Here is an 18529-nt window from a genome sequence, read left to right on the forward strand (position 1 = left end):
CTTCTCCATTTTCTGGGCCAGTCTGTAAAACAGCACCATTGGGATTGCAGTCCTGACTCAGATCAGTGTGGTCTGGAGGAAAGAGACAAGGGCAGGAGGCGGAGGCCTGGCTTCTAGGCCTACTTCTGCCAGTGACAAGAGCTTCCATTTCCTGCACTGCACACTGATGCTACCTCCTGGTTGGGTGGAGAAGAACTTGGGTCTCAGAGGCTTTGCTCTGGTGTGTCTTAGGGAACTGCAAGTGCCAAAGCTTCCTGTGATGAATCGACGGGCACTTAGTTTGTCTGCTGATCTGCTACTGAGGAGTGAGTGGTTATCTAGGGGGCAGAGGGAACCCCCCCTCCAAATCCTCACTCTCTGGAAACACTGGATCATTTGCAAGATGCTTTCCTCACAGCCAATTGTCTCTAAGCTTTTAGGGTGCTAGAGTTCTCTGGACCTCAATTTCCCCTTTAAAGAGGGTTTTAAACAAGAACCCTCCAGGTCCTTTATAGCTGTAGGGAAGAGCCCTTGAGGACTAAGATGTCCAAGAATGGGACACAAAAGGAAGGAGCCCTAGATTTGGATGCCAAAGCCCTGCACTCAGATCCCAGCCTTGTTCCTTGGAGTTTGGGTAATCACTTCCTCTCCCTAGGCCTCAGCTTTTATTACTTATAAAATGGGTGATTTTACTAGGGAACATTTAAAGCTGGGATTTCAGACCCCACCCCTACCCCCTGAGACACTCTGGGGAAGTATAAGGACCCCTGCTTAGGACGGTGTTTTTAAATGCATAGCATAAAACACGTGGGATTACAAAGAAACCCAGTTATATTTTAATACAATTACTGAGCTATTTTTTAAGTCAGTTCACAGATTTCAGGTTAAGAGCTCCTACTCTAGAGCCTCATTCAGATTTATATCTTAGTATTCTGTGGCCCCTCCATCCAGCTTCATGGTTATTACTCTCTAGGGCATCAGTGGATGAGTAACAGGTCCAAATCCTAGATCCGGGATTTTTACTGTTTCTTGGACCATAAAGAGAGTTTTGTATTTTGGTTTTGCAGGAGGCAGATAGGTGGAACAGTAATTTGGAGTCAGGAAGACCTGAATTCAAATCCAAATTCAGATACTTCTAAGAATGTGACCTTGGACACATCACTTCTGTTTGCCTCTATTTCTTCCTTTGTAAAATGGCACCTACTTTGTAGGCTGTTGCAAGGATCAAATGAGACACTTTTTGTAAAGTGCTTAGCATGCAGTCATTATCATCACTCTTGTCTTAGCTGCCACCAAGATGGTGTAGCCATTTCAGGACCCCAAAATCCTATGCCTGAAAGTCCCTTTGTGGTTATCTAATTGGATCCCCCTTTTCTGGGCTGCTCTGGACCTGGGGTGTACTCACCTTCCCAGAGCACTTGGAGGCCCCTCTGTAGCTGGCTCCAATACTGACTGTGCCATGAGGCCAGTCCCTGAGACAAGCTGAGGTTGGCAAAGAGCAGTAAGGCTGGCAAATGCTGCCTCAGGCCCACCCAGATACCCTCCCTGCCCTCACCTATGTTCTTTCCATAGGAGCAGAGCCTGGATGAGGAGATGGTAGAAGAGGATATGGAGACCCCCATGGAAGAGCTGCCACCACCCCTAAGGGAGGGTCCCCCCAAAGGTACTGTGCCTGGGCCTCTCTTGGGGCTCCCCCCCTCTCTGCATCTGCGACGTTCCTCTTATCAATGTGGGTGGGAGGGCGAGCGCCCGGCAGGCCCCCCACAGCGACAGGGTGACAGCATGCATCCGTCAGCTCCCAGGTGTCACTTGAGTTTAAGGAAAGTGGCAGCTGCCAGCGGCCTGGGATGGGTGCACGTGGCACCTTGTCATGTTGGGAAGGGAGTCTGTATTGGGGAAAATGAGGGGTTTTAATTAAAAGCAATTATGTCTGAGCCTCCTGTCACGCGGCTTGTCGTCCTTGACAGAATCAGACAGAACCAGAGCTGTTGGGAGAGGGCGAGGAGTGCAGTTTTTCCACCGTGTCAGAATTCTGCCCGGCGCAGCCTCCTCTTCTGGGCCCGGCTTCTGGCCCAATCAGCACACCACCTTTCCCTTCTGGCCTTTCAGGTCAGGCAAGTTGTGTCTGCTGGGCCATTGCCAAGGAGCAAGCACCTTCCCTGGTGACTGGCCGGCCAGCTACTGCCCCCTTGTCCCCTCCCCACGTGGCCCTCTTCCTTTATTCTGGTTCTGAAAGTTGCTCATAGTTGAGAGGAGAGATGGCAAACGCTGGTGCCGCAGGAATCCCCCCCACCACCTCTGGGCTAAGGAGCCGTGATTGCCATGTGAGGCAGTGGCTGGCCCCCTGACCCGCAGGGAGCAGGGCAGAAGAGGACATGCTGGACCCAGTGAAGCCAGCCAGGCTATCAGAGGCTGATCAGGGTGCAAAGCCATCTTGTATTGAGTGCCTCCTTCCCTATAGACTGTGAGCCCTCAGAAGCCAAGGATTTGGTGTGCTCCTCCAAGAAAAATCAGTTAATAAGCATTTATTAAGCACATGTTGCGTACCAGCACCATGCTAGGCTCTGGAGCCATAAGCACAAGAATAGAACAATCTCTCATCACAAGGAACTTGCATTCTTATGAGGGAGACAGCTAGCACTCACACGTGTGCATGTGGGCTTATGTGTATATGTGCATGTGCGTATAATATAAATCACACACACAAGTAAAATGCAAGGGACTTTACTTACAAGGAGGTCAGGAAAGGCTTCTTTCAAGCCATGGCTGCATCTTCCCCAAAGAGAGGAGCTCAAGAGACCTTGGAGGGAGCTCGTGCCAGGCGTGTGCAAAGTCATGGAGTTCAGGTATGGAGGGTGTCTGAGGGACGCAGAGAAGGCTAGTTTGTGGGGCTTCAAGACCCAGACAGAGGAGTCTCTCTTTTATTTTAGAGGTGACAAGAACCCCCCGGAGGCGACCTAATGGGGTGATGTGGTTCGTTTCTGTGCCTAAAGAAAATTCTCTGGCCATCAGCAAATTGGGTGGCCTGTAGTGGAGAGAGACTTGAGGCAGAGAGCCCAGTCAGGAGGCCCAGCAATAAAGTTAGTTGGGCGATAGTTATTTAGTGCCTGCTGTGTGCCAAGCACTGTGCTAGGCACTGGACACAAAGGAAGATAAAAGATGGTTTCTGCTCTCGTGGAGTCTAAAGGGGGAGACGACATGCTAATAACCGGATACAAATAGGCTATTGACAAGATCAGTTTGAAATAATCAATAGAAAGAAGGCCCTGGGACTAAGGGGGATCAGGAAAGGCTTCTTCCTGATGACAGGATTTTAGCTGGGGCTTGAAGGAAGCCAGGGCATTGAAGAACCAAAAGGGAGGTCTGATAGCCTTCCATCCTAGTGGCCAGAAAGCCAGGAGGCATGGTCAGGAGAAGGAGAGGCAGTGTCCCTGGAGGGCAGAAAATGTCCCAGTGTGAAAAGCCTGGCAGAGGTTAGATCCAGGGAATGGGGGAAGGAGAGAGCAGTCTCCTTTGGCATTGGGACAGTCAGGGTTCGGGCCTCCTCGGGCCCAAATGGCTGTGTGATGGCGGGCCAGGTCATGTCCCCTTCCTAGGCCTCCATTTCCACATCTGTTCAAGAAGGAGACTGGCCTCTGTGGTCTCCAACTCTGTGATCCTATTTATGTGCAATAAAGTTGTAGACATGGGACTGGCTTCACTGACTTCCTCAAGTCTCTTCCTCCTTCTTCCCTCCCGCTTTAGATACCTTCATCAATACTTGCCTTCAGGAAGAACTCTTCTATCAGTCATGTGCACCTTAGTAAGAGTTTAAGCCACCTTTTTCTCCTCCCAAAGGAAATATGAATTACAAGTCAGATCTCTCACAGAGAACAGTCTCCCATTCTAGGGGGGGAAAGGAGTTTTTGTTTCTTTGAATGGGGAGTCCTTCCCTGCCCCCTAGTAAGCCAACCAACTTTGATCTTCCCGTCCCCTTTGCTCTTTTCAGATGAACACAAACTGTTTGGACTTCTGTTTTAGGTCACCTTTTAAATCTGGTTCTGACTCTTCCCAGGCTTTAATGAGCAGTGGGAGGAAGAATAAAATAAATCTGTAGGGATACAGTAAAACCTCATTAATTCAGACTCCAGGAAATGTGGAATTTTTAGATAATCTGGGCATTTCTTTTTGCCTGCTATCTATGAAAAAAAAAAAAGTTTTGCAGCAAATCAATCATGTAAACAAGAAAGCCAGTTAGTCTCCTTTAGAAGGAAGGTCAACAGACTCCTGGCAGAGGAGAAAGGGAGCCCTAGCCCTGCTATGTCAGAACAGAATGATCTTGGACAAGTCTCCTCCCGGACTGAAGGGATGATTCTGGACTGTCTGAAGGCAGAATTTGTAGGGCCCATCCATATGCATTTAAATAAGAGTAATGACCCAGATATGAGGCAGTTCTTGATTTAGATGGTTTGAGGGGCTGAGGGAAAGTCTCACTTTGGGACTGAAATGCCGTTTCCCTTTCCTTTGAAATTCTGAACATATTACCAAGGTTCTCCCAACCTGCCGGCCTTGCCCTTCTCAGGCTCCTTTGCTGCATCTTCATCATCCTTCCCCCTCCCACTAGCCATGGGCTTGGTTCTGTCCAGCTTTAGATTGATGATAATATATTTGGAATTTCAACATCTCACAGCAACGAAGCCTTTCCATAGGGTTGGCAAGAACCCTAGCCTTGGATTCCAAGAGCGGGCTCTGAGTTCTTGGGCAAAGCATTTTGCCTCCATCTCTCGCGTGGTCTACTGACAAGCCTGTGGCTTCCGTGCGACCATACTGAAGACTGCAGAGAGGTCAGGAAGGATGAGGGCTGGTAAAAGCCAGTGGATCTGGCTGTTGAGATGTCATTGGTAACCCTAGGGAGCAATCTTAGTGATGGTTGAATTAGAAACCAGATTGTGAGAGCGGAATGGGAGGTGAGGAAATAGAAGTGAAGGGAATAAATGACATATCTTAGATCTGTAACCCAGAGGAGAGAGTTGAAGCGATAGTTCAAGAGAAGAGGGGATATTTCTTCTGTGATTTGTAAAGGATGTGAAAATGGGCACTTAGTGACTTCCTTCTAACTTGTGCTCTTTAAGCCATGGTTAGATGGTCACTCCTCTGGTAAATTATAGCTGGGATCCTCTTTCTAATACAAGCTGTCCAGTGGTCTGCCTCCCAACCCTTAGCCAAGGTCATGGGGCGGGAGTGCGGGGAAAGGGGAAGACTGGAAGCCAGCTCTTCAACTTGCAAACTATAAGTCTCATTCTTTTATGCAGCTTCCCACCAATAAGAGCTGAGATTTATACATCAATTAGCAGTTATTACTAAGCCCTTATGGAGATTCCCTCACTTTACAACAGGCTGTCAGAGAAGGAGATAGAACCAATGTTTTTATAAATCATATATATATATAAATATGTTCAGTATATCCAAGATCCCATAGCAACTAAGCCTTTCCCAGGTGGGAAGACCATAGTCTTGGATTCCAAGATCGAGGTCTGGGTTTTTGGGCAAATCATTTTGCTTCTCTGAATCCCATTTTTCTAATTTGGATATGGGGCATTAAAATGTTTTCACTGCCTTCTTTCCGGAACTGTTGTGTGTAAAGTACTTTGTGAATCTTAAAGGTGAGAAAAATCGATGTTAAGGGTGAAATTGCTTCTTGGGCCTGGGGCTCAGGGTCCTGGTGCAGAAATAGAAGGTAGGGGAGTTGCAGGTAAGGTGGCAGCAATGGGAGCCTTGTTACCCATTCTGTGTTTCCCAGAATGTCAGAAACATGGAATGTCCGAGATGGAAGGGAACTTAGAACCTAGAACGTGAGATGGGGGGAACTTAGAACCTAGAACACCAGAGCTGCAAGTTATCTAAGGACATAAAGGAACACAGGATGTAGGTCAGCTCTGTGCAGGCACCTAGGGCCCTTATTTTGCAGAGAAGCAGTCAGGGACTCAGAAGGAGGAAGGTCACACAGTGAGTGAGTGACAGTAGGGACTAGGGCCTGCGACTACTCTCCACTCCGCTCCGACTCTCTCCACTTCTCAAAATGGGAAAACATTCTGAAATGGAGAGTTTTCACTAAGCCTGAATGACCTCAGCCAGCCCCCCAATTCCCAGAAGAGAACTGGGGCTCCCACATCACATGGGGGTGACCTGGTCAATGTCATCTGAACCTCTCCCTGGCTGGCGCAGGAACTGTTTTTAGCAATCCCCAGGGGATGGGGTTTGTTTCTTGGAGTTTTGTTTTTTTAAATATGAGCTTTTCCCAGGGCCAGGAGGCACCAAGGGAGCCTGAGACAATAGCTGGATAGCCTCCCACGTCCCTTCCCTTCCCAGAAGCCTCGGTTTCTCCATCAGTAACCATAGCCGGTAGGTCCGAGTAGATCTACAGGAGGGAATCTGTGACAGCTCCCAGGTTTATCTGCTTCAATTCCTACTCTCGGTTCTCCCTCCCTCCCCCCATTGAATTTACATTTGTAAATGTCCTCCCTGAGGGATTATCGATGGGTTAATGGCTGACTTTGATCTCAGTATGCTAAGGAGCCCCTGTTAAGTGCTGCTAGTGCCCGCTTTGATTCTTAATGGGTCTAAGAGGCTGCCCAGTGCTGAGTGAAGAGCCTTGAACTTGGCTTTGGGAGACCTGGCCCTCTCCCTGGGCTCTTACACTGGCTAACAGGGATGGGGAGCACATCATTTCAGCTCAGCTTCCTGGTCTGGAGGTGAGTGTGTTCAGCTAGACAGACATTCTAAACTGGAGGGCCATGAACTTGTTTTTCAAAATAATATTCCGATAATTGTATTTCAGTAAAATCGGTTTCCTTTAAATCTGATGGATTTGATTTGATGTATTCTCAAACATTCTGGGGCATCCATAGGTTCCCCCCAAAGGAGTCTCTGATGACAAAAAGATTAGGTTCTGCTGGAGGTGTCTCAGGGCCCTCCACCACTTTAAATTCATCCGGGAGCCTCATTCCCCACCTCAGCCTCAGCACAGGAAGTCAGATGCTTTCTGCAAGCACCTCCTTGTCCTCACCTCCCACCCTTCCTCTGCTTCTGGCCTTCAAGCCCACCAAGGTATTTGGACACCATGCTCCCATGCCCATCTGCTTTGAGTTTCCCAGGGGAGGGGGAGCATGCTTGCAGAGCTTGGAGGGATGCCTGTGGCTGGCCCTGCTTCTAGAAGCCCCTGCCAGTGGTAACAGAGGGATCCAGGCCATCTTGGGAGGCTCCAGGAAAGGCTAAAATAACCTTTGATCCCAGCATTCTCGAGGATGGACTTCCCCAGCCAGTCCAGGGAGGAAGCGGCAAGGCAGCAGGTCCATCCAGAAATGAGCGCGTTTTCCTCCCCCTTTTAGTTTACCAGGAAGGGGATGGGGGCCAGAGATGGGAAGTCAGTCCTCAGGACTCAGCCACATTGGAGTTGAGATGAGAACTTCTCAATAGCCATTAAACAAAATGCCCTCCTATAAGCGAGGGATCTCTAAGGCTTTTTAAATAGAAGGTGTCATTAACAGCTGGATTTTTTTCTATTTCTTTTTTTATCTCATTCTCTGCCTCCTGGTAGCACCCCCCCTTCCCCCCCCCCCCGCATTAAATCAGATGTTTAGCAAAAAACATAATAAATCATGTTAGTGTAACTGAATCGTTTTCTTGTTTTCTGGGATCTATGAATTGAAGGCACTGTCTGCTAAGCCTTAATGTAATGAGAGCCCAGGGGAGCCCAGATAATATTCCGTGCCTTCCATCCTCAGCCTTGGACCAATATTTCACACTTCTATCACTGTGATTTTAGTCTCAGGATGGTGAGGTATATTCACTCCCAGCTTGTAGGAGGTGGGGGAGGAGGACTGGGAAGAAATGGGAGGGTATAAATACTCTTGAAATAAAAGACCTGTCCTCGGAGAATTACATTTATTACAAAAAATACTGCCATTTTTGCCTCCACAGATGCCAGGCTCAAATTCCTGGGCGTCCCCCAGTGTTTCTGCAGAATAACAAATCATTAAAAGAGGCTATCGAATGTTCTTAAGAGGAGGGATTGGGGACAGAGAAGGGACCTTAATCCAAAATGGAGGCAGAGCCCCAGACCATCTGTATGCCATTTATTCAGATGGCCAAGAAGCTGCTTGTCCTTTGGTATAATCTTAATGTCTGCTATCAAAAGCACATTTTATGAGTCTAACTGTGGGTCTCTCTGTGTAAATAAACCAGTTACTAAGAAATTAGTGAGGGAAATCCAGAAAGGAAACATAATGTTTGATGTCTCTCAAATGCCTTCCTCCAGAAATATCCTTTCTCTTTGGACAATGGGGAATTGGAGGGGGGGTGTTTGGTTTTTATTCTTTATCATCCTTACTTAACCCCACTATATCCTTACCATTGCCAGAACAATCTTGGCCATCCTCCCAAATGGGAAAATTGAGGTACGGAGAAATGAAAATTTATTTTCCTTGCTCCCACAGCATCAAAGTGGCAGATCGAGGTTAATCCATCAGTCAACATTTATTAAGCCCCTACTAATGTGCTCGTCCTGGAATTCAACTTTTTTTTAGTATGTCATTCACCCCTTTGCAGACTGGTAAACCCTTCTCCAAATACTATTTTAAATGCATAAAATAAATAGGGTTGCATTACCTTTCTCCAAGAGTAGATTCATCATTCACTCATTCATTCAATTTTCTGATAGTCAACCATCATTGATTAAGCTCTGTGTTCAGAGCACTCTGTGAAGTGCTGGAGAAGATTTATTCAGTGTACAACTCACCAACATTAAGCGCCTATTGTGTGCACATCACTAACAGGGACTTGGGAAATAAAAAGACAAAAAAAAATTGGCTTCTATTATCTGGGTTTTAAATCTGGTCGATTAGGAACTGGAAAGATTTTGGTCCCAAATGGGTTTTCCCTAGTTCCCCTTGAACTATGAGCTGGAAAGGAGAGGGAAGGATGTGTTAACTCAGCATATGATTTCTCAATTGAGTGCTAGAATTTTCAATGTGTATTCAGAGATTTTCTAGTGAAGACCAAACTGCTCATTTTACAGACATGAAAACTGAGGCCTAGAGGGGAGCCGGAGTAGATAGATGGCTTCCGTCTAAGACCCTGAGTATCCCTCTGCCTCCCCAAGGAGGCAAGCTTCTAGACCAGCCTCCTCCCAGCTCCATCTTTCTATCTAAAGGTTGGCTCCCTGGTCCAAAGTGATGCCCTGAATGGTCTAATGCTTACAACCACCTGACTGAAGGTGGGAGTTGCAAAATTATAATTTATTAGCAGTAAATGTTTGATTTGAATACTTATTTCATATGCTTATATACCTGGTGCATAAAAATTTCTTGGGCAAAAGGGGTGGGAAAAGTTAAGAAATCCTGGTCTGATGGAAAGATCCCTGAACTTGGCCAGGAGAGAGTTCAGAGGTCATTCAGCCCTCCCCCTCCCTCATTTTACTAGTCAGCCAATCAAGACAGACAGGAGGGGCCAGAGACTGTCAGGTTCCAGGTCACCCGATACCCCCCCCCCCAGTCCATTGGCAAGGAGCTGGGCACAATGAAGTGCTGGCCATGAGTCCTGTCTGCCTGGCGTGGGACCAGTCCAGAAAGGAGTCCAGGATTTAGAACTGGGTCTTGCACAGGTGAAGATGCTGAGGAGAGTGACCGCTCACGGGACCATCACATCAGGTTCTCGAGTGGAGCGGAGCATCAAATCTGGACGTAGTGGGAATCTGGGCCCCCTGAGCTGACACCAGCTGGGCCTGGGACCTTGGACAAAGGTTTTTGCTTCCTGGCCCTTAACCTGTCCATCCATAAAATGGGTATTACTCCCAGCAGCCCTTTGAGAGAAATGCTTTGATACTTTAAGGCTGTGTCTGGGCCTGTTGTAAGGTCATAGTTTAGAGCTGAGACTCAGGGGTCTTAATGTCACTGGTCCTAGAAGGCCTTAGAAGGCATGTGCGCAGCCTCAGAACGCAGAAGCAGGCCGAGGCCCAGAGAGGGGCCGGCCCCGCCCAGAAGTGGCGGACCCAGACCCGGGCGCACCCCCCAGCATGCCTCACACCTCCTCCAGATTGCATTGCCAGGCTGCCGTGCGAAGGGCCTCCGGGAGGTCAAGGGGAAAGGCCCGGAGGGGGTCATCCGAGGGTCGGAGGAGGGCAGCGTGCCCGGGCTCACCCCCTCCGATGACTGTGACTAGCTAGGAAGCCCCCCGGGAAGGATGGGCGGCGGCCGCGCGCTCCCTGCAGCGGAGGGAGCCTGGGCAAGGACAGTAAGCAAGCCCCGACCGGCTGTGATGGAGCAGCAATGGAGAGGGGAGAACTCTGCGGCCAGGCCCCCTCCCAGCCTCCGGCCCCGCAGTTCCTCCGTCAGCCACAGGAGGGCGCCACACTCTCGCAAACCGCTGCTGGGGCTGTGTCCCCGGGGAGCCCAGGTTCAAGGCCGCGGTCTGAGGGGCGGGGGCGGCGGGGCCGCGCTCCTGGCCAGCGGGGGCTCTTCTCGGGCTCTCGTTAGCCGGCAGGGGGCGGTCCCTCGCCTTTGCAATAGGCATGAGCAGGTACCTTTCTGGTCCTTGACCCACCAGCCCTTGTCCGGCCCAAGTTCGGCCAGAGGTCTTCCCCGGCCACGTTTGCCTTCTCCGTCCCTTCTCTCCTCCCCTCCCTCTGTCTGTCTTCTCTACTGCGGCCCTGCTGTTTCTGCTCCTCTCCACAAGCCCCTCCCCAGGATGACCTCGATCTCTCCTCCCTCCCTCCCTCCCTCCCTTCCCTTCCTTCTTTCCTTCCTTCCTTCCTTCCTTCCTTCCTTCCTTCCTTCCTTCCTTCCTTCCTTCCTTCCTTCCTTCCTTCCTTCCTTCCTTCCTTCCTTCCTTCCTTCCTTCCTTCCTTCCTTCCTCCCTCCCTCCCTCCTTCCTTCCTTCCTTCCTTCCTCCCTCCCTCCCTCCCTCTCCCCTCTCTCCCTCCCTCCCTCCCTCCTTCCTTCCTTCCTTCCTTCCTTCATTCCTTCCTTCCTTCCTTCCTTCCTTCCTTCCTTCCTCCCTCTCTCCCTCCCTTCCTCCCTCCCTTTTTTTTTTTTTGAGGACGAGGCTGTTTTTGTTCTTTTTCTTTGTGTCTTTAGTACTAGCACATAGCAGGCACTTCAATGCTTGTGGATTGGTTGGGTCTCTATATAAAATCCTCTGCCTCCTTTCTCTCAGATCTGGGTCTCTTCCAGGATTCCTCTCTTTGTGTCTATTTCTCTTCTCTCCCCCTTTCTCTCTGTCTCTTTGTCCCACCCACCTCCCTCTGTTTCTGTTTCTTTGTCTCTGTCTCTCCTTTCTATTTCTTTGTCTCTCTCCCTTGCTCCTTTCCATTTCTTTCAGTAGATTTTAAAGTTTCTCTTCTGCCTTTTCCTTTCTACATATATCTCTGTGTCTGCTTCTCTCCTTTCTCTTCCCCCTGTTCTTTCCTCTCTCTTTCTCTCTCTCCATTTCCTGTCTTGTTGTACATGCGTGCACCACACCTACTCTTGAGTCAGAACCATTCAGCGATGTTGACGATGATATTGACGTTGGAAAGAGCAGCTTTTCAGTCAAAAGTTCTGTTTTTTCTGCTTTTGCATTTTGGGAACTTAATCCCTTGAGAAGGACAAAGCCCCGATTAGCATGTGCAAACCTCAGCTCGCTGCTGGTCACCTTACTGAGAACCAGCTGCACCGGCCTTTCCATGAGAGGAGAAAGGATTCCTCTCTCCCCAGGGTTCAGAGATAGCTCTCTGGGCTCTTCTCTGAGCCAGAGCTGCTAAAGGCTGGCTGGCATTTTGCTCCCCCCTCACTGATTTCCTAGTCACCTTAATGGATTTGTCGGCTCTGGGCTTTGCTGGGCTGCTGGTTTGGTGAGGTGGCCAGAGTCAGGAGAAGGGCTACAGTGGGGCTGGCTGGCCCGGCCCTGTGCCTGGCCCACCCAAGTGTAGGCTCCCGAATCTGACCTGCTGGAGGAGCTCAGGCACATGGGTAAGATGGGGAGTGCTAGAGGTCATTAAAAGGAGGACAGGGCAAAAAGGGGCTTCTGGGATCATCTTGTTCAGTCCCCTCATTTTACAGAGAAAGAAATGGATACATGGTGAGGAAGCAATAGAGTCAAAGCTACCATTCAGGTCTCCTCTCCCAGGCTCAGTGCTACCCCATCATCCAGCCAGCTCATCTTAGTTTCAGGCTTTCCTTTCCTAACAAACAATTAAACATTTAATACAAGAAAAACACACCATTATCCTACTTAGATTTTAAAACCAAGATTACTATTTCTAAGGCAAATAATTAGCCACCCTATTGTTTTTCCTGCTAACTCCAGCTATCCTGCACTCTACCAGATGATTCTGATTTCTGCATTTTCAAGAGCAGACTATCTAGGGACTAGGATGTTACCAGCAGCCTTTCACTTGGGCTGAGAGAGCAGTCAGTACTTGTCTCCTAGTCCAGAGGTATTTCTAGGATGGGGCCATCAGGGCTTTGCTCCAGAACATCAGGAATATCTGGGCCAGGCTTCTTTTTGCCTCGGTGGTCTTCCTATACCTTACCTTGGCAGCATGGGCCACCTATCTCCGGTACAGCAGCCTTCTTCCTTTCCTGGCTCTCTGGAGTTCTTCCCTGCCTGGTAAATGGGGCCTGAGGAAGAAAGGGAAGATAGACTGTGTGCAAAAGGGCACAAGAGCATTGGTGACTGGGTTTAAAGAATCAGAATGCTTTATCATTAGAACGACCAGACAAATTGTGGTATATGGTTGTGGCAGAATACTGTTGTGCTACAAGAAATGATGAGCAGGATGCTCTCAGAAAAACCTGGAAAGACTTCCATGAACTGATGCAAAGTAAAATGTACTGTATATAAAGTAGCAGCAATATTGTAAGAGAATCATCTGAGAATTACCTAACTTAGCTATTTTCAGCAATACAATAACCCAAGGCAGCTCTGAAGGAATTATGGTGAAAAATGCCATCTATCCCCAGACAAGGAATGGGTGGTATCTGAATGCAGGTTGAAGCATTTTGTTTTACTTTCTTTGCTTTTCTTGAGATTTGCATTTTTCCATTTTTTGTCTGTTTTCTTTTAACAACATGACAAATATGGAAATATGTTTTGTAGAACTACACATATATAACCTATATAAAATCACTTGCTTTCTCATGGGGCGGGGGGGAAGAAAGGAGGAAGAAAGAGAATTGGGAACTCAAAGTTTTAAAAACGAATATTAAAATTTGTTGTTACCTATACCTGGGGGAAAATGAAATACTAATAATTTTTAAAATATTTTTGGAGCCCCAAAGTGAAGGACTCTTGGTTATAGCATCCTAGTCCCTACATATTCTGCTCTTGAAAATGCAGAAATCCAAATCATCTGGGGGGGGGGGTACAGAGTAACTAGAATAAGCTGGGGGGGGGGGTGATAGAGTAGCTAATCATTTGCCTTAGAAATCGTAATCTTGGTTTTAAAATCCCAGGAAGTGTGCTGCAGAGAAAAGAATCCTGGCCTTGGAATTAAGTGGATCTAGATTGGAGTCCAGCAATAGTGTTTGAGAAGCTTTGGGCGAGTCCTCCTATCTCTGTGGAGTTCACCTGTACAATAAGGGGTAGAGAGGCCTGGGTCAAGTAGATGACCTCAGCTTCATTTTAGCTCCAAATCTATGTTTGAGCCTGATTGCAGTTATACTTCCCTTTGAATATTAGATCTATTAATCAATATTGATGAAGGCTCTTTAGAATGAGATGCTACTTCGTCTCTTATGATAGCCGGATTTAAGGACTTAGGGATACTGAAAACAAGTATACCTTACTTTATTTTGATAATCCTTTTGTTCATTCTGCTCCCATCACCCTACTGTACGGAACCGCATCCCACTTCCCTCCAAAAAAGAATCAAGTTCTTTTCCCCTGCTGACCTGGTGTTTAAAAGAGCTACCTCTGGATCTTCAGCTTCTTCATGTGTGAAATATTATCACTTCTATGACCACAGTGGAGGTTTCAAACACAGGCTGTATGTTTCATTGCCCTTTACTCAGATTAAACTTTAAGTAGGAGATATTTAGCAAAATAAATAAAAGTTCAATAAATCATAGATACCATTACATTTTAAAACTAAGTCAGTTATATAGTCTGGCCCATAGCCTGGCCCACCGGGATCCTTACATTAGGATTAATGACCTCTATTTCTCTTGGATTTTGACAACATTGTTCTACATCATGCCTGACATACATCCCTTTCCACTCTCCCAGCCAACATCCTAATTCAGGCCTTTATCCCTTCTCACTTGGATTATTCCAACAGTCCTTTAATTGTTGTCTCTGAGCCAAGCAGCTCTCCATCCTATTATTTGTAAAGCTTCCAAAGTGACTTTTCTGAAGTGAAGATCTGATATTGTCATTGACATTAATGCTCTATAAAATTCCCAGTGGCCCCTTATTGCCTTTGGGTTCAAACATAAACTCTCTTGTTCCTCATTTAAAGACTTTCACAACTTAAGCCCTTTCTATCTTTACTGTCTTATCCATTACTTCCCTCCATGCAATCCAGGATACTGGCCAGCTGGCTTATGTGTCCTTCCTAACACACAGTTCTTAATCTCTATTCTCCATGCCTTTGCACTGACTGTTCCTGACACCTTCTCTATTTATTTTCACCTTTTAAATGTTATCATCCTTCCGGATACCTTCTGTAAGAGGCCTTTCCTAGGCCCTCCAGCAGTGATTGCCTTCCTCTCTAAGGTTTCTATTCTATGTCTGTTGTAGATCCCTATTTATGTACACATTGTCTCCCCCCCATAATTTCCTTGGAGGCAGACCTGTTTTGCTGCTTCTTTGTATCTCGAGCCTCAGTTGGGGACCCTGCTACACAGCAAGTGCTTAGTAAATGCTTCCGGGTTTGATGCTTATTGAGTCAGTCCTTCAAGGGGCCCAGTACAAAAAGGGCTGGAAGGGATAGAGGAAGAATCTGGGTTACTGGAGACTATAGATGGACTAGCTGGAGAAGGGAATCCCAAGGTCCAACTCCCTCACTTTGCAGTGACAGCATTTGAACCCCATAGGCTCTGAGCAGAAGTGGGATGATTCAAACCCAGGTCCTTTGTTTCCAGATCCAATTTTCTTTTAAGTGTCCACATGAGGCAAAGAGCCTGAAAATGTGAAGTCCTAGCTCTCTCTCTCTCTCCATAGATGAGTTTATGGAGGGTTTGTCCGATTTGCATTTCATTTGCATACGTTTGTATGCTGGCTCCCAAAAGTCCCAATGCTGTGCATCTGAGATAAAGTACTCTGTAGACTACTGGGATCGTCAAATGGCAAACCCAGACCTTGGGAACATGTGGGGTTCCTGGGTACCAAGCTGCTAGAAGCTGAGGGTCTCCTAAGGAAGGACTGGGAGGGAAGGGAAGGCTGGAAATATGGGATGTGAAGGGGGAACCCTAGAGGGTTCAGGACCTCAGAGATCAGGAAGACGTGTTTTTACCCCAGGCACAGTAAAGCTAGAACAGGCCCTCTTCCTGGGGCACAGGGAGTTTGGAGCTGTTCTTTAGGGTGGTTCCCAGGGCATCCTGGGTGAGGCTCCTCTCCACTGAAGTTTTCCTTGGGTTCGTCAGGCCAGCCCCTCTTCTCTCCCCATCCCCTCCCCTCTTGCCTTTTTCCTTTGGGATCAAACCCAAGTTGAGCTGGAAATTATTCAGGGCTTAGATCTGGCCTCTCACGTTCTCTGATTCTTCGCCTTCCCATACAAAAGGCAGGTCGATAAGGGGCCTATTAAAGAGGGGGATACTAATTTTCTAATAAACAGCACAGAATGAGTAAGACCTGAACAATGGGAGGAAATCAGAGGATTAGTTTAAAAAAACACAAACCCAGGTTCCATCAGCCTGCATTACCACTGTGTCATTTGAGCCATGAAAACGGCCTCATTGAAACAGGAAAATCGTTAAATTGTTAGTAACTCATATGGCTGGACCGACTGATTCAGAATGTCCTCTACAATAAGCTCCCCCAACCTTTCTGTCTGGCTTTATCTGCCCCTAGAAAAAGTCAACTCAATTCAATGCAGAAAGCATTTATTCAGCCCTTGCCAGGCACAAAGCCCTGTGATGGGGATGGGGGAGAGACCTTTTAGAGAAAAGAGATGAGGGGGAAGGGCACATACAGAAAGGACTGTGGGATATAATAAAAGGTGACAAGTGCATAAGAGAGGAACAAAACCAAGGAGGCTGGAGGTCAGAGGTCTTTACCGACCAGGAGGATGGGGGCTTTGAGATGAGCTTGACAGGATACATTGGGGATTTGAAGTCAATAGAAGTGGGGGAAGAGACCCCTCATCTATAAAATATAAAAGGTTGAAACTACACGGTTTCTGAAGTTCCTGGGGGAGTGGGTATGTGAGAATATGGACAAAAGCCCAGAAGAGGAGGAGGGAGGACTTTGGAGGGAACTATCTCCTTCAGGGACAGTTTTATATAATGGAGTGATGATGATCATAGATTTAGTTAATTCATTCATAACCCTATTATTTTACAAATAAGGGAACTGACCCCTAGAGGGGTTAAGGGATTGGCCAGGAGGGCACAGAGAGTGTGGTGGGTTTTGAATCTAGGCCCTCTGCCTTCAGCTCTGGAACTTTCTCCCCACTGCACCAATCTCGGTACCTTCTCCCCCTCCCCTTCCCCAGCAGGGGCTGAATAGCACTTGAATAATGAAACAGCACTGCTTGGCAAAGGCACGCTTCATGGGTAAGCCAGGCTCTGTTTTCCACAGAGACTTCTCTGGGTTGGGATTCCAGGCCACTGATCCCGTTTGTGGAGGCTGTTGGCTGCAGCGGAGCTGATCATACATTTATTTCCCAGTTTGTGTTCAACTGCTTTTGATTCTCCCCCACCCCCCAATTTCAACAGCAGCAGTCAAATCTTTTTTAAAACCTGCAAGCAGAGCTGGGATTTCAAGTCTTAGCTTCCTGTCTGGGTTTCTGTGATATAAAAGCAAAGACCCAAGAATGTTCAGATGCATCCTGCAGGTGAGCAATAGAAAGCGTAAAAATTGTCCTTGGTGCTGTTGAAATTTGCAGGTTTGGGACTCAGGAGATCTGGGTTCTAGTCCCAGCTCTGATACTTCCTGCCTGTGTGACCTTGAGCAAATTACTTACTGCCCTGACTATCTCCTTATAAGTAAAATGGAGATCGACTGTCTCATGCTATCCCACCCTTGCCCCCCAAAGCTCTGCCCGGGCCCCCTTTTTCATCATTCTGTACACTCAGTGACCTCAGCAGCTCCAGGACTTTGTTATCAGCAGGAAGTTGCTGATTCCCTCTGTCCTAGCCTTTGTGTTCTGGGCTGTAGTCCCTCATCAACCAAGAACCTACACAACATTTCAAAGTGCATGCCCCATGGACAACTCCAACTCAGTGTGTCCAGAACAGAACTTGCTGTTTTTCTTCTCAGACCCATTTTTCCTTCAAACTTCTCAAAAATTTGGTGTCATCCTTGACTCCTAACTCTCTCTTATCCTTCACATCTAATCTTGTCATTCGTTTTTACCTCCATAATGCACACACTTTCCTACTCACCGTGCAACACAGCTGCCACCCTAAGGCTCGGGCCATTGTTATTGCTTATCTGGACTATGGTGATGACCTAGTTGGTTTCCCTTCCCTGCTGCAATCCATCCTCCATGCCAAAATTCCCATCCATCTATACTTTTCTCCCAGTCAGAAAATTCTGGTGACTTCCTGCTATCTCCACTAACAAATATAAATTCCTCTTTTATACAGAAGAAAATCCCTTCACAATCTGGCCTCAACTTGCCTTTCTGCCTTTATCACTTCACTCTTCTTCTCCCTGTCTGTGTTCCTATCAGTGGACTTCCTTGTGGTTCCTCAGACACATCTATTCTCATAACTGGCCATCTCTGTTCTTACTCAACCCCACCTCTTAATCATTCATTTCTTCCAAGTCTCAGCTCAGCCGACTTCCCCGATTGCCCCACCCGCTCATGCCCTCCCTACCCGAATCACTCTTCTCTATTTTATAGACATATGTGCTCTGATCCATAAATGTTCCTTCCCCAGTAGAAAGGAAGCTTCTTGAAGGCAAGAAAAGTATTTCTTTTGTCTTTGTTGTTCTAGCAGCTGGCACAAAATCTCCTCGAGAAATACTTGATTGATTGATTAATTATTAAGTTTCTAGGGGTTGATTGGCAAACCCATGAGCCCAATCATATCTGTCGGAGATAGGACATAAACTTGTATCTTCCCTATTCCATTCACTAGAAGCAGCTGGGTATGGCTATAGGTAGAGTGCTTGACCTGGAATTAGGAAGATCCAAGTCCAAAAACAGTCTGACATATGTTAGTTGTGTGATCCTCTTCAAGTCATTTAACTCTACCTCAGGTTCCTCCCTGTAAAATGGAGATTATAACATAACTTTCCTTGCAGGGTTGTTGTGAGAATAAAATGAGATAATACTTATACAGTGCTTTGCAAACCTACAAGAACTGTATAAATGCCAGCTATTGTTATCAGATAAACTGACTCCTCCCAGGTCATACCAGGTGAG

The 18529-nt window shown here is 47.3% G+C and overlaps 1 protein-coding gene across 1 annotated transcript in view; it reads left to right on the top strand.

Moving 5' to 3' along the window:
- Positions 1 to 18529, top strand: part of LOC127541087 (transmembrane protein 263-like) — a 348453-nt gene that overhangs the window by 46182 nt on the left and 283742 nt on the right. The window contains exon 2 of the mRNA XM_051966179.1: positions 1552 to 1642. Coding sequence (XP_051822139.1) covers positions 1552 to 1642 — 91 coding nt within the window. The remainder of the gene's footprint in view (positions 1 to 1551; positions 1643 to 18529) is intronic.

This window comes from Antechinus flavipes, chromosome 6, assembly GCF_016432865.1.
Source record: "Antechinus flavipes isolate AdamAnt ecotype Samford, QLD, Australia chromosome 6, AdamAnt_v2, whole genome shotgun sequence".
Classification (NCBI taxonomy): domain Eukaryota; kingdom Metazoa; phylum Chordata; class Mammalia; order Dasyuromorphia; family Dasyuridae; genus Antechinus; species Antechinus flavipes.